The sequence below is a fragment of the Chanos chanos genome, chromosome 7 (assembly GCF_902362185.1).
Source record: "Chanos chanos chromosome 7, fChaCha1.1, whole genome shotgun sequence".
Lineage (NCBI taxonomy): Eukaryota > Metazoa > Chordata > Actinopteri > Gonorynchiformes > Chanidae > Chanos > Chanos chanos.
Window position 1 is genome coordinate 15,617,990 of NC_044501.1, and position 15,453 is coordinate 15,633,442.

At 40.1% G+C, this 15,453-nt stretch overlaps 1 protein-coding gene across 1 annotated transcript in view; it reads right to left on the reverse strand.

Annotated features, from left to right (window-relative positions):
- Window positions 1-11,962, reverse strand: part of gpc5a (glypican 5a) — an 89,624-nt gene extending 77,662 nt beyond the window's left edge. Inside the window, 2 exon segments of the mRNA XM_030779009.1 lie at window positions 5,134-5,295; window positions 11,812-11,962. Of these exon segments, the coding sequence (XP_030634869.1) occupies window positions 5,134-5,295; window positions 11,812-11,962 (313 nt within the window).
- Window positions 11,963-15,453: the final 3,491 nt, after the last annotated feature.

The following is a 15,453-nucleotide window of genomic DNA, read 5'->3' on the forward strand; positions in this document are numbered from 1 at the left end:
TCCAACTTTGTGAGGCAGGGACGACTCAGGCTGTATAAGTATGGTAAGCACGGAGGGACACGGGATCCTGCCCAAACAGACTTCCTAAATCACCAAAGGAGAACAAAGACGGCTAGCTATGCCAGTCAAACAGCCCCCCCCCCCCCCCAAAAAAAATCATTAAGAAGCACAAGTCATGCATATAGCATGCTTTTTATGCGACCACCTTGGCACAGCCCTGGTGAACTGATGAAGAGGCGGAGTTTCTTTATTTCATTTGTCCAGTGTTTAGGATGTATGGCTTTACCAAGGACCGGCCTTTTTTCTTTTTCTTTTTCTTTTTTTTTCAGTTTAAAGTGAAGATCTCTTTATTTGTCCCAATAGAGAAGCAAAACATTTATATGCCAAAAGAAAAAAAAAAAAAAAGATTTAAATAATTTCGTTAAACAGCTGCAATTCTAGCAGATACTTTTGTAGGAAAAACAAGTAAATATTCTTATACGGGGGGGAGGGAGGGAGGGGTCACGTGTAGCAAACCTTTAACTGATTGTAAATACTCATTTTGCCAAGCACTATTCTCAGTGAGTGATTTGCGGTCTGCATACAGAGGGACAAATCATCATTCATCTCTGTCCTTCAAACTTTCATGACTTTAGGTAAAATGACTGGACAGAACCAAAGATAGAGAGAGGGAGAGAGAGAGAGAGAGAGAGAGAGAGAGAGAGAGAGAGAGAGAGAGAAGTGACTGAGAAACAGGAGGTCAGACAAATGAGCCTGGGAGCAGCCCAGAGTCTCCTCTGGTTTGAGTAAGGACAGGACAACACACACACACATATGTACAGCATACCCCTTGCATTAAAGCCTCCAGCAAGGAAGAAGATGGGAGAGAAGTAGGGGCAGGGGGAGTGAAGGGAAAGAGGGAGGGGGAGGAGAGGAGAGGAGAGGAGGAGTTGAAAGCACAGTCTAATGTGCCCATTTGTTATGTACGAGCCCTTCAATTAGTCGCCTTTATTTGATGCAGATGGAAACAGCAGAACATGATTCACTGGTCCTCTAAGGGGCATCTCAAAAAAGAAAAAGAAAAAGAAGAAAAAAAAAAAAAAACAGAAAGAAAAGAAAAGAAAAAAGACAAATGACATATGCACTGAAGCCACCCCATCTCAAACATAACAGACTCCACTCTTACAGACAGAGAGAGAGACACGAGGCATATGAAACAAGAGCAATAAAAAGGCTTAAAGAAGTTGGAGGCTCAAAGCAATGAGGCGAAGACCTCTACAAACGTCATCTTAGCACAAACAAAGCATATGGAGCGCAGAGACCTTTTTGAAAGACTTCGAAGCTCTCGTGGGATCGTTTGGTGAGCTTCAGCGCGCCATTCAATTAAATCTTGCAATCTGTTTAGCCAGCGCACACGTTGAAACGTTTCACATTGTGGTGTACCTTTCCTAGTCACATTCCTTTTTTTTTTTTTTTTTTTTTTTGGTTCTCTGACATTTTGAAATGATTTCTCTTGGAGGTATTCATGAAAAAGCAACAGTGGTATTATAGGCCCTTTATATGCAAACTTGACAGGCTTATATTGCACAAAGTACATTAACGTACAAGCTTGTCTGTGAGAAGCTGCAGGTATTTGGCTGACATTCACCTTCTATTTTGCTTGGGGTTATAGACAGTTTGTGAATACATCTTGAACCCCCCCCTCCTTAACCATGGCCTTTACTTGGCAGCGTGTGCTGTTTTCACATCTTTCTGCCTCAACTGTTCATCTCAATATTTCATCCATACGAAGGAAGCCGCGATCACTTTGATATCCTTTCACAAGTCTGCATGAAAGCGACGCAGACAAAACTGGGGAGGATTGGGGGGGGGGGGGGGTTAGGAGAGGTAGAATATGTCTAGCTTGTGTCCTTTATACCCGTGTAACCTTTTTCGAGATGATCCCTCTCCCAGCCCACCTCCTCCTTTGGGAGTGTGTTTGCCTTTAATCTGAGGTTGTGAAAGTTCCCCATGTCGGCCGCACAATGACCAAAATGTGCCACCCGCTGGGAAAGGCATCGGTTAGCTGCCCTTTTCTCTTTTTTTTTTCCTTCTCTTCTTTTTTTCCCAGGCAAAGGTTTGTCATCCATCCATGGCAACCAACCCTGTAACATCTTGAGTCCCTACTGTGCTGGAGTCAGCATCTGAATTTGGATTGCTTTCAGTGATCGGGCAATAAAAGGAGGAAGCAACTCAAAACAAGCAAAGTGAACAGCCTACAGAGGAAAGCATACTATGAATTTACATGTCATTGCCTCCAGCCCCTAGATGTTTGGTGTTATAGGACAGGGCATCAAACAATCTCAGAGCAAGCTATCCAGAGCATCTAAAATTACACTTCCTGACAAATGTATTTGTGAGTAAAGATACCTCTTAACAGTCTGTCTTTGGTTAGGACATTCTGGTCGGTTAGTTAGTTGGTTTATTGGCCAGTTCCTGGAATTTCCTTCTGTGATGTTTTACTTTTATTATTTGTTTGAATAAAATTAACAAGGTATATTCACATGGATTTTGTAACCTTCCTCTCCCCTTTAACTGGTCTAGCCTGACATGGGATTTGCCCTTAAGCATTGCTAATGCTCTTTGATTTGTGTAATTATAACTAGAACACACCATTCTTCTTCATCTTCCACCTTTAAGTGTCTGCATATGAAAAGTTTGGTAATTACTAGATATAGAGTACACTGAGATTTAGCCCATGCAGTTGGAGCTAATCTTGTTAAAAAAAAAAACAAAAAAAACACACACACACACCTTGTGATTAGACGGGAACATCAATGGCACGGCCTGTGCATGAACCCAACAATATGTGCAAAAAAGTTTTCAAATGTCACGGTAACTATGGTACAAGCATGCCATTCCAGAAAATAATACGCTATTAGAAGGGCTGAGCAGCAAGTGCTTGCCTTGTGTGCAGTGTTAAAGTGAACATTTTTTTTTTTCCACAATCTGCACAGATTCTGTGGGAGTCTGGGTTTGGACAGCAAATGGGAGCATGTTCACATCTACGCATGATCTGTCAGTCATATGAATGTGAAGACGTGAGTGGGTGAGGGATGAGGAGGGTCACAAGCCTCTGCGAATGAGGTCATGTCTTCTGACCGATGACCATTTTGGTTATCGTATGAAACTGCTGCAGTTTGCAGTTGCTCCAGAGGTGGATCTTAGGTGAAGCTAACACAAATATTGTTGCTGTCATGAAACTGTATTAGCATATGAACACCATGGTTATGTAATCTAAAGAACACAAAATCATTTTTTTTCACATTTCAATTAAAAGAAATGATTTGTGCAGGCAGTGATACTGTTCAAAAGATTTCAAAAGATTTCTAATCATGTAGTGTCTTTTATTGTGAAAAGATACTTTATTTTCATGAGGAAAGTGAGAGGCTGAGAGAAGGGGAGAGATTTTGCATGACAATGTGGTTTATTGTGCTCTTGACAACATTAGAAAAATGTTCATTCCAAATTCATGGCCTTCGCCCTCCTCAAAACTTGAAGTTTGACAGACACATCTAAAGAACAGAAGCCCAGTTAATCAAAACAATTTCAGCTACATTTAAGCTTTCACACAATTCACTCTGAAACTGAAAAATGACCAAAAGACTGAGATAATGAACCCAAAAAAAAAAAGAAAAAAGGGCAATCAGATGTAATTAAGAACATTAATCTTGTTGCTGACACATCTGCTGTCCTTTCAAAATTCTTCAACATATTCCCTGACCTGGGCCCAAGGTGCTTTGGTAGGGAATTCCCACCTTTGCAACACTAGACACCCCACAGCCAGAGGACTGAAACTCGAGAATGTGTCTTCTCACAGAATTTTCGCCATGCTTTAGTGCGTGTGTGTGTCTGTGCGTGTGTGTGCCAGCGCATGCGTGAAATGATCACACATGCATGTAGAGTCCTCTCAGAAATTAAGTATTTTTTTGCAGGTTGTCCAGTTTTGGGGGGGGGGGGGGGGGGGGGGGGTGTTTTGGGGTTTTTTTTGTTGTTTTTTTGTTTTTTGGGTTTTTTTGAAGAATAGTTCAACTGGAGGTTATCATTCCTGTCATGGCATGGTGTGTCAGTAAAGGTTTTTTTTAGGCAAATGGGTCTCATCAAGTGGGCTTCGCCAAAACCCATGGTCACATATCATTAAATGAACCTACTTTCAAGACTGACACGAACTGAAGAAACCCATAATTACAGTCAAATACATCAAATTACAGCACACATTTAGAGTCTGACTGCATTAGCGAATTACACACAGTGGAATTCATGTATGGACTTGAATTTAAGTGCCAAAGCAGTCAACCGTAAACAAAGTACAAGCTTCAGCTTTAGATGTGGCAAATCAGCTACTTAAGATTTCAATCTGCACTAGCACAGAGTTTATGTTCAACTGGATTTCATCTATCCAAAACAGCACTCGAGTTAGAATTTATTCATAATCAGCAGATGGAACTGTGTCTCTGATAGCATCAGTTTAAAGTATGTCCTGAAAAGAACATCTCTGTTCTAGTGAACACCAGTATTCAGTGAGCACAGCCATAAGACCACAGAGAAAAGCACATGTACACATAAGACGGAGGACAGGCCCTTACAGGGATCTCGACTAGTTTTTTTTAATGAGAATGACTTGCCTGGCATTCTATTTTCAAAATTGCCTAGGCATCAGAACTTGCTGTAAATAATAAATTATATCTTTAATGTGAGCCTCAGTTGCTACTTACATGTCCAGTATGGAAGTCTTGGAATAATATATAAATGTTTACATTTGAAATGACCGAGGGTTTTTTTTTGTTGTCGTTTTTTGTTTTAAGTACATTTAAGCACTCAAACTGACCACGCTGGGAACAACGAGGATGTAAAGCCAGCCACCTAATTATGCTATTCCTTTGGTCTTTAAGACTATCTGGGTTGACCTGGTATGTGTAGAGTAATGTTAAACTTGAACACTTAGTGAAGTGTCCCTTTAATCAGCAAATTCACCTTAGAAGACAAACAACACCGCTAGGCTGGGTTTGCAGAGTTTAGTTGCAGAGAGAGTTCATGCTCTGTTTGTTTATAGGCTGCAGCTGGCCTGTTTCACACCACCTCAGCCGAGCCCTCCAAGGTAACAGCGCCACTCACCTTGAAATGCTGCCACGTTGCGTGAGATCAGGAACTTCAAGCTTGAACTGGAAGTTTGCAGAAGGTTCTGGATGTCCTGGCGTGCAGCCACCTGGTAGCGTTCCTCCATCTTCTTGGTGCAGCATGTCAGGTTCCGCGATGTGCATACCTGAAGATCTGAGCCTATTATGGTAAAATACGGAGATTATGAAAAATCAGAACAATACTGACATTTCATTATATACAGTTGGTGATTTGCGGGGATATGAGGGGGGATGCCATCCCCCTATATACTCTATAGAGTAGTGACAAATCACTACTGATTATATATGTGTGTGTGTGTATGTATGTGCTTATGTATGATGTATGCATTTATACATACAATTCTGTTCCATTGCTTTGCAAATGCTGTGAGGCAAATACTCCAGAGAAGCTATTAGTTTCACATTGCATTTTAACATCACTTGAACTTTTCAACCAAGCCTAAGTTTATTCATGCCACAGACTAAGATTGAAATAGTTCCCTGAAGGCAGACAGTGCGAATATGATTCAGCTTTACTTTCCTGTGAAACCTTAGCTATTACATCGCCAGTCAAAACCACAGCAAGCTACGGGAATTACACTACTTAGTCTTTGAATCATCTGTGAATTTCCAGTTATACCAAATCAGCATGCTGGCAGTGAAGCCACAAGTGCATTCAGAGCAGTGGCGGACACAGAAACTGGCTGATGGGTGGGCCTGGAAAAATCTGGGTGGGCCTGAGTGACACTCATCACCACACATTTTCTTCAACAGGCTTAGATATTTACAATGTGAGGACCGCAACAATAATAAAGCTATTGTTGCAGTGTCCTACCCGAAGAGCACGAGTGTCGCTAGATGTACGATGATTATCGTATTTGCAAAAAGTCATTCGTCTCAATAAATACACGTTTTCTGAAAGTGCACATCTACGCCTGTTGGTTCTCCTGGTCATGACTCGCGCAAGATAATTTTCCTCAAAATACGATACTTTTAAGCCTCTGGCAACGCTGGAGCAGACTAAAAACTAAAAAAGGAGACCATATTTGCCTGACCTTCCTCCAGACGTGGTTTTTTTAAAGAAAATAGATCAATGATATTTGTTTAACTATAGCTGCACTTAACGATTGCCAAGCAGCTGCTACACGAAACTCAGACAGAACTATAGGCACGAGTTAAGATTAACATAACGTAATGTAGCCTGACGTCATTCAACAAACGAAAGAGAGGAAGTTCTGAATATTCTTATTCTTATTAATAATAATAATAATAATAATAATGATACATAATAATACTTAATACATAATTCTAATGATTCCCATGACAAAACAATTCACATTCATGGTAATTAGTGAAAATCAAACTTTTAAAAAAAATGTATTATACAAAAATATTTATTTTCATGAATCCGAATGGGTGGGCCAGCTGTCAATCTGGGCGGGCCTGGGCCCACCCAGACCCACTCATAGATTCGCCTCTGATTCAGAGGCATGTTTCTAGCAATTTCAATTAAGCTACAGAATGTAACAGGTTAACACATTTTATATCTCAATGCACAGTTCTGTGGTACAGTACGAATGACGTCAGGACTAAACCAAAAACAAACAATTATCGTCTACGTGACCCAAACCAACAAAAAGAGTTTGATGTTCCATTTGCAACATGAGTCTGGGGTACAAGTTCATACAAGCTGAAGTAGGATGAGATGAGGGTGTATGGTATCTCAAGTGATCAAGCGTCTTATCACCTCCATGAGTGATGTCAAATTTTTTTTTTTTTTTTTTTTTTTCCATCGACCACATACAGAAGGCAACACGTACACACTTTTGCACGGAGGTCAAGGTGAAAAAATAATTCTTAGTTTCTGGAAAACGAGCGATGAACGTGCCCAGGCAAAGTGTGGCAAGCTCTGCAGTACCAAAGATGCTATCGACGGGGTTTAAGGAAACTCTGAGTTTCTGAGAGGGAGAGATTCACAGGAGGTGGCACTGGAAAAGGAATTTCTCCTTTGTCAAGATAAGATGACACGAAAGAGCCTGAGGTAGTGATTTTTTTTTTTTTTTCCTACTTCTACTCTTTGACAATTTTCCAGTGGTTTCACCACTTAACCATGTCTGAGACATCTCCCAGTAAAATGGATTCATTTATCATTATTGACAGAAGTGGCTTGTCCATCCAGTTAATCTTAATGTACTGTATTTCTTTTTTTTTCTTCCCATTTTTGTAATTTTACATGAATCCACAGGTTGTTGGATTTTGGGAAATGTTGGTGATGACATAAAACAGGGGTTTGATTACCAGATGAAGTGAATGTTCGTATTTATTCAGTGTCCACTATTACTTCTTTCTTTCTTTATTTTTAAACACGCATTGAAAATTGAAACCCATTGCATACTCAATAAATATCCCTTTACTGCTGAAGAGGCTTCATGAAAATCTGTTTGTAGGCCTCAGCACCTTCAGATTCAGCCTGCTGAATCTATGCTCCGTCTGTGTTCTTTACTCAAAAAGCATTCTGGAGGAATTAAGTTCTAAAACCAACTAAATCAAACCAAATGAAACGCGAAGCTTCTTGGACCCATTTGGAAGAGCCGGCGCTGATACGCAAGCAGTGTGCTTCAAATATCTGAGTGAAACTGCTCAGCTGTGATGGGAAGCGATGAAAGGCGCCTTTTAAAAGCACATTCAGCATTTTTTTACGAGAGTCTCCGACCACAAGCCAGAGACTGAAACGGCTAGTTAACAGTACAGAAAAAAAATGTTTGCCCTTTTCGGCACCACCGTAGAGTAATTCTAACTTATGAAAATAAATAGCTTGGACTTAAAGTAAACATTTCAAAGAGGGTGTCAAAGTGACTTTAGAATTTAACCCTTGTAACATAGCGTTTGTAGACTCTTTTTTTTCTTCTCTGCTGCTCCAATGGTGCCAACAGTTTATTGTTTGATATTTTGGGAAGCCAGATCTTTTGGGGGTCGTATGGTGTGGAGTAGGGCTATTATTGGACGGGTAATTGCAGAACATCTTGGGCACTTCATGTGGCCTCTCACCCTCACAGCAGGCTAGCCTCTGCCAAACAGCTAGGTTTACATAGTAGTCCAGTCACAGCTTGACAGCCATAAACATGCAGTTTTGAAGGAAGCTTTTCATTCATTCCCGGGGCTTTTTAATAGTTTACCATCTCATCTTAGGCTTCAGTTCGTGGTCTCTGCCAAATGAAGCGAAACTGGGAGATAAATTCCAAAGCAGCAACAACAACAAACAAAAAAATTTCAGACAGGTGTTGATCATTGTAGCATATATGTACTAAGAGAATTTTGTGATGGGAGAAATACATCAAACTAGACATAGACGATTTTGGCTAAGCTCACCAAAGGCACCATGACCAAGGTTGCTCTAAGGAGCTAAGAACTGCTTGATGTCTCGAACCATCAAAGTAAAGTCTATCCTGTTTTATGTTATGGTGTGTTTGTGTGGTCAAATGTGTTTGAGTTTGTGTGACTGTGAGTTGTGCGTGTGTGTGAGAGAGAGAGAGAGAGAGAAGAGAGAGAGAGAGAGAGAGAGAGAGAGAGAGAGAGAGAGAGAGAGAGAGAGAGAGAGAGAGAGAGAGAGAGAGAGAGAGAGAGAGAGAGAGAGGGGGGGGGGGGGGGGGGGGGGTCAACACACCCTTCATATGATATTTCCACCCGACAGCAACTATGTTTGTTACATTGCGCTGGAAGATTATACTGAATGTCTCTTCATGATCTTTTTTCTTTTTCCTATAATCGTGTTGGTATAAACCAAGCAACAATTAATTCCATAACAACATTTACTAAACCTCTTATCTGAGGCATTTAACATCATCCAAAAAAATGGTTTATACTAAACCCCCCCCCCAAAAAAAAAAACTGTTTTATTTTCCAGATGCATGACATGAAAGTTACAGAAGCTGGGCACATGACCAGAAAAATAGTCAGTCAGTCATTCAAGTGAGGAATGAGTATACAAAGGGGGCTAGTGTTATTCTGAGAGAGAACGTGCTTCAAAATTAACCAGGAATAAATCCCTACTTGAGACTTATGAGATTAAAACCTTGGGACGACTCTCATCTAAACTCACGTTATCTTGTTTCATACAAACAGCTCTGCAGTTGATTTGGTTGCAGCTCCACAAATCCAGGCTAGTTCTACCTGTTGCTTTAGATTTAGGCTATATGACAGTTTTAGGACTGTGTGTTTAACACAGACCTACGACATCAGAACTGCTGAAATTATTGCATCTTACATTTTCAAAACATTCAGCGAATTGTCTCTCAGGTTATGGCTTCAAAGGGAATTTTGGGGGGTGAAAAAAAAAAGTTGTTTCAGTCTGAGAATTCACTACAGTTCACTAAATTCCAACATAGCTCTGAACCTTCAACAATGACACCAATGTCTGAACAAGGGTTTAAAATCCTCTACAGTCTGCAACAAAAAAAAAAAAAAACAGATCATTGCACAATTTAATTCTCATGCTTCTTGGCAGTTAAAGGAGAAAGATAACTCAAAAGGAGGACAAAAGCTAGTGGCACAGGTTTCTACAATGTTTTGGGAGGAAGAGTCTAATTTTTTTTTTTTTTAATGTTTTTAGAGGTACAAGAATCTGCTGACTTTTTAGCAGCAGCTAATCTTTCACTGTAAAGGAAAAGGACTAGTTCAACTTGAACAAAAAGCTCTACAAAGATCCTCTATCCAGAAGGAGCTTCTTCTCAGTTCTTGAACTACCAAAGATCAAAGCAAATACTCAGTCATGATGCAAAGTAACACAATCAGCAAAATGAACATGATAGCCACAACTGTTACAAATGTCGTGTAAGTAAGCTTTGGGTCCATGCTATGCACAGTTCAGATAAACATTTAGACTGATTGTGTGTTTTACCTTACATGAGCCTTAAAACAGCCATTTACCAACCTCTCTTCCCTCTCCCATCACAAAACTCTTCAAAGATGCTAATACAGCAAAGAACCACTCTTCCAAATTGCTATTTCAAAAGCACTCCCTCTATTGTACCCAATAAACAATATACTCTATGTTCAAACACGCCAATAACTATTTATTCCAGTTCAAACCACTTAACATCCATTAAGACAGCAGAGTTGTGCAGCTGCACCACACACAGTCAGTATAGCCATCCAAGCAATCCAACGCTGACGAGTCCATGCTTAAAGAGCTTACAAACCAAACACAGCAGTCTAATCACTCCTATACTGGGTAACAGCTGTTTAAATATTAATGTATATTTTGTCACAGTCTGAAGTTTTTGGGGGTCCAATGTACTGTCAAAACCGCAAACTTCTTTTTGTTTGTTTGTTTAATAACACAACAGGTGTATATTCTGAGAACAAGGGGTAAACAATGGGGAAGTTCCTAGTACTGTAAATTTTGGTTGAAGATGCACATTTGAGTGTGATTGATCATGAAAGTAACATGTTTTCATCATGACACTGACTTGGTTTATATATATATATATATATATAAAGTTTATACATTGTACAAAATTTCTGATGAAATGACTTAATAAAACCTAACTCTAAGTGAGGGAGAATTTAGGTTGACAGTTAAGCTGTAGTTTCCTTTAAGGTCCCACTTATCCCTTTACTACATACATACAACGTATGTGGGATAACAGTTGTTGCACTTGCCTGTGAACTGAGGGGAGCTTTGAAGGCAGGTATCTGCAACATTGATTAATGGCATGGTAAATAAACCTTTCTACACATGTCATGGTTTAGCATGACAGGTCTACATTCATAATCCTCTGCAAACACTTGACTATATATCTTTGTCTTTGCTCCAGTTTCTTCTTAAACAGAATTTGAGGGTTTTTTGTTTTTTTTTTCCCCCTTCAAAAGTGTACAGCTCCACACTCCTTGGCACACCAACAGTAAACATTAGCCCAAACACTGGCATGAGGCCCTTCTTATCTCACCCTTTTGAGATTTGAAGATAAGTTGGCTCAGTCTGCAAGTCTTCTTAGCTTATTTGTTACTCTTTAAAGAAAATTCCAGTACACTATCAGTGGGCATCTAAGACTGTTCTGTAGTATGTGGATGCAAAAATGATAAAGAACAAAATTAAAGTGTGTGTGTGTGTGTGTGTGTGTGTGTGTTGGGGGGGGGGGGGGGGGGGGGGGGTGTTGCTCATTTATTTATTTATCTTCTTTTTTGCCTTTTTTTTTTTTAAAGGTAATATAAGAGTAGTCACGCAGTTTCAGAAATGCCACACACAACTTTCCTAGACTGTTCAGTTTTGAAAATCACTTTGCACTAACCGGGAACGAAGTCTGGTCTGTGAATGAATAATTTGGCACTGGCTACTAGCAATTTTTCAACCACTCAAAACCAGTCTTAAGTGACACCATCAGCGATCACTACAAAAGTTACAGAAGCTACTTTGCGACAGGTTGTACAGTTTATATTTAGATTCGGCTAACTTTGGTTGACTGAAAACTACTTGCAGGTGTACGACATAACGCGTCCATGAAGTGCTAAAATGAAGTGGGAAGATAGTTTTGAGTGAGTTAATATCCAATGCTCAGCACACAGAAGTCAGTTTTATCCAGAATAATAAAGGAATGTCTAAGCTTTATAGCTTTATACACCCGGTTCAAAAATATTCATACATAATTACATGTGTCGGAAAAAAGTCCACTCTTACCTGTCCTTGGTTTCTCAGGTAATGACTTCACCGGTCCAATTTGCTTCAACTGATAAACTTTGCGCACTTCATCACAGTTCGACAGACTGGCTGAACTCAAACTGGTATGTGCAGCCAAGAAAAAACAGCACACAAATCTTAATATTCTCATTTTAAGAGACGAAAATGTTGTCAGAAACAATGTTTCGTTCAAGTTCGCGAGTGCTTCTTAGACAGCTCCAAGAAGAGACTGAACCAGTATTTAAAATAAATGATTCCCATTCACTCCCCAACAATGATGTAGCTCAGCTGCCGACTGTTTTCCCAGCATCTAAAGAATGCTTAAATTTGTCTTCCAGAAAGATACATTAGTCTTTCTATGATAAATCTGAAGATACAGTCAACACGGGTAGCGATCAACGCGCACAACTTCTAAAGCAGCGTGCTAGAATTGTTGGCGAAGGCAAGAGCTGTCAAGGGGAAATGGGCGGCATCTTAAGCCTGAAGGCATGTATTTGACAAACCATCGTCTATGCATTAGAAAAAGGAGAACAGAGCCATCGCGTGGGCGTGCGTAAAACACGACGAAATATACGGTTATGCCTTTTGCGGTGCGTGATCCCTAGTTTTGAGCGCTTCTTCACTTTCAGAATTAAATAGCCCACTATATAGACTATTGGTAAAACCTTGATGAACGCTTAAAATGTGTTCACTTTATTTAATTTCCCCAAAAGTCACTGACAGAAATATGCTCTGCGTTTGGTGGTTCTTTATAATGTTTCTAATTCGTAAACTGATGTTGTAGAATTGTAATGTACAAACACTAAGAGCAAAGACAGATAGACATTAGGCCTAAATCAAACTGCAGAAACTGTGCGAGTCTGTAGTACGCGGTTAAGAATGTAACATTACGGGTGCTGTGCACTAGAATATAATTTTTGGAACACAGCGAAAATGTTACGAACACAAATACGACACACTGAAGGATTACTTATTAATAATCAAAGTTTAAAATGCCTGAATTGGCACGATCTGTTAATGTGTGCCATCTGTTGGCTGAATTATGGAAGTGCACGTGACTCAACAATATGGTCCCTATGCAGCATTTTGCTTTTTCAACATCCAACAGGAAGATGCAGCATGTTCGAAACTTCGAATAATTAGACATCAATCTGATATAGCGTAATTATTTGTGTGTTTCTGGTCCAGTGACTGCAGCATTTTGCTTTTTCAGCATCCAGCTAGAAGATGCAGCATGTTCGAAACTTTGAATAATTAGACATAAATGTAGTATTACGAAATTAGTTGCGCGTTTCTAGTTGTGTCGTCACTGCAGTGTGCTACAGACGCTATTCTTCCCCTCTTACCATAAAAGGATTAAATAATTATTCAGTCACCTTACTGACGGAATATTTCGTCTCTGGATAACGCGGTCACGTGGTAGGTCAACAGGTAAAGTAGGCCTAACCACGCTGTACAAGTTTGTCCGCTCTAATATAAGCTTTTATAAGTAGTCTAACAGCAACAGCTAATTCAAAAGTTTATATACACAAAGACCCTGTACACCGTCTGGCTACAAATCCTAATCACGGAGTGGGATTTTTACCATTTAGAGCTTATACATTGCAGGCTATCAAGATGTACGCTTACTGCTTAAATCATCTATATGCAAACAAAATTAATTAGTTTGTCTGTCAGACACATATGGTAATAGCAGATTAAGGGAAATCCGTGACTCAATTTAAAGGGCATTAGATTGCTGAGGATATTCTCACTCACTGAGGCAGTGTGTTGACCGTAAAGAGATGCAGGTAAACAGAATGACTTAGCTCACACTGCATTCCCTTAACTGGATTTGTGTTAACCAGCTGGGGAACAGCAGATAGCTAATGTAAGCAACACTACTGTGTGTGGGCAAAAACATGTCTTTATTCAGTTACATCACTCAAGCCATTGAGAAGCACAATATCAGGGCCAGTTTCATTTAATTACAAGTTTTCTTTTATGGTGCAAACAACTGATAAACCTCAGGTCGATTAAATTCAGCACATGGAGATTTATTCCAAACAATAACTTCCAACAGAGGGAAAAAAAAATTCAAGTAAAGCCTTGAACTGTCCTCACGTAAGCAATGTCTACACTAAAATTTAAGCTTATCCACAATCTGAGCATGCCAGGCACCCAAAATGAGATGACAATTAACAACCCAGAACAACTGTAACTCATTTCTGGCATGCAAGATATGGCTGCAGTATGAATGTTGTCTTACAACCATGGATCATTTAGCTCAAATTGCATCAGAGTGTAAATAAATTACACAACAAACGATTGTCTGAGAGAATTTTATTTACAGTATCACAAGGCATTTCCAAGTCAATGGAACCCCAGTTTTTTGGGGGTTTTTTTGACAATATCACAGGCACAGGACGGGTACAATCTCCTCAGTCCTCAACAGGCCGGGACAAGTGCAATACCTCTAAGAGGCACAGCATTGCTACCTATCCCAACCTGTGCAGAAAGGGACCAAAAAACAAAAGGTACATCTCCGTGGGTCATTTGCTGTCACAGTCAGTTTTGCATGGATTTGCACAGCAAACAGTGTTAAGAGCTGGATGCAAACCAGCAAAACTGACCACTGTACCAGCACAATTAATCAGTACCAGAAACACGTCCCAAACAAGGTCCTTAAAAGTGTTTCAGTTCTCGCTGCATTTTAGCTAGAAGTACTTCAAGTGCTCACACTGCAGTAGGTGACTTAATAACTACCTGCACTATAAGCACTTTAGCACTGCTGAAACCCAGTTTCACAGGACTCCTAACTGCCCTGCAGTCCTGCAAAGCAGCCAAAAGTTGGCACGAGACATCGGATTCCTCCAGTGTCCCCCTATGCCCCCCGCCCATTTCCAAAAAAAGTTTGGAAAGGTGGAGAAGAAGCAGGTCACCATCAGTTTTGCATAGATTTGCACAACTCATGTTTTCTTGTAATGCAACTATGCAAAACTGGCAGAAAACTGCAAAAAACATATATGGAAACAAAAAAAGGTCAACAAATGCCATATCGATTAACTCTGTTGCAAATCACAGCCCCTCATGCCAGAAGGAGCACTTAGGGCAGTAGGTGCTAGTCTATTTCACTATCTGCACTAGATGCACCTTAGCACAAAGACGTTATCGGAAAACCGTGTTCTTCATTTGGAGAAGACTTGTTATTGCCAGTGTATTGCTAGAAGTGCCTCCACTGCAGTAGATATTCCATAGTACTACCTGCACTGTAAGCACTTTGACAATACAGTGACAGTCAGATCCCACTCTGAGCCACAACTGTTACAGCCTTTCAACAAATCATTCCACAAAGTGCGTTCTTGGTGACAGGATGGGCCAAGGAGTGTTGTCTCCAGGTTCTGTCTACAAAGTTCTGTAGGAGAGAGAGAGGGAAAAAAAAAAACAAAAGGAAAAATTATAATATGTTGAAGTAATGCATTGTATCAGCTAAAAGAGAACCTTGAGGACATGGACAGTTTGATCCTTAATTTAACGGTCGAACACGGGAACCTCATGGTATAAGCACATGTCACAAAGGCATCATGGTACTTGTTCTCTCGCGTAACACTGTGGGGCGCACCGATTATCTATATCCTACTTCGTTGGGGTGGTTCAAATTTG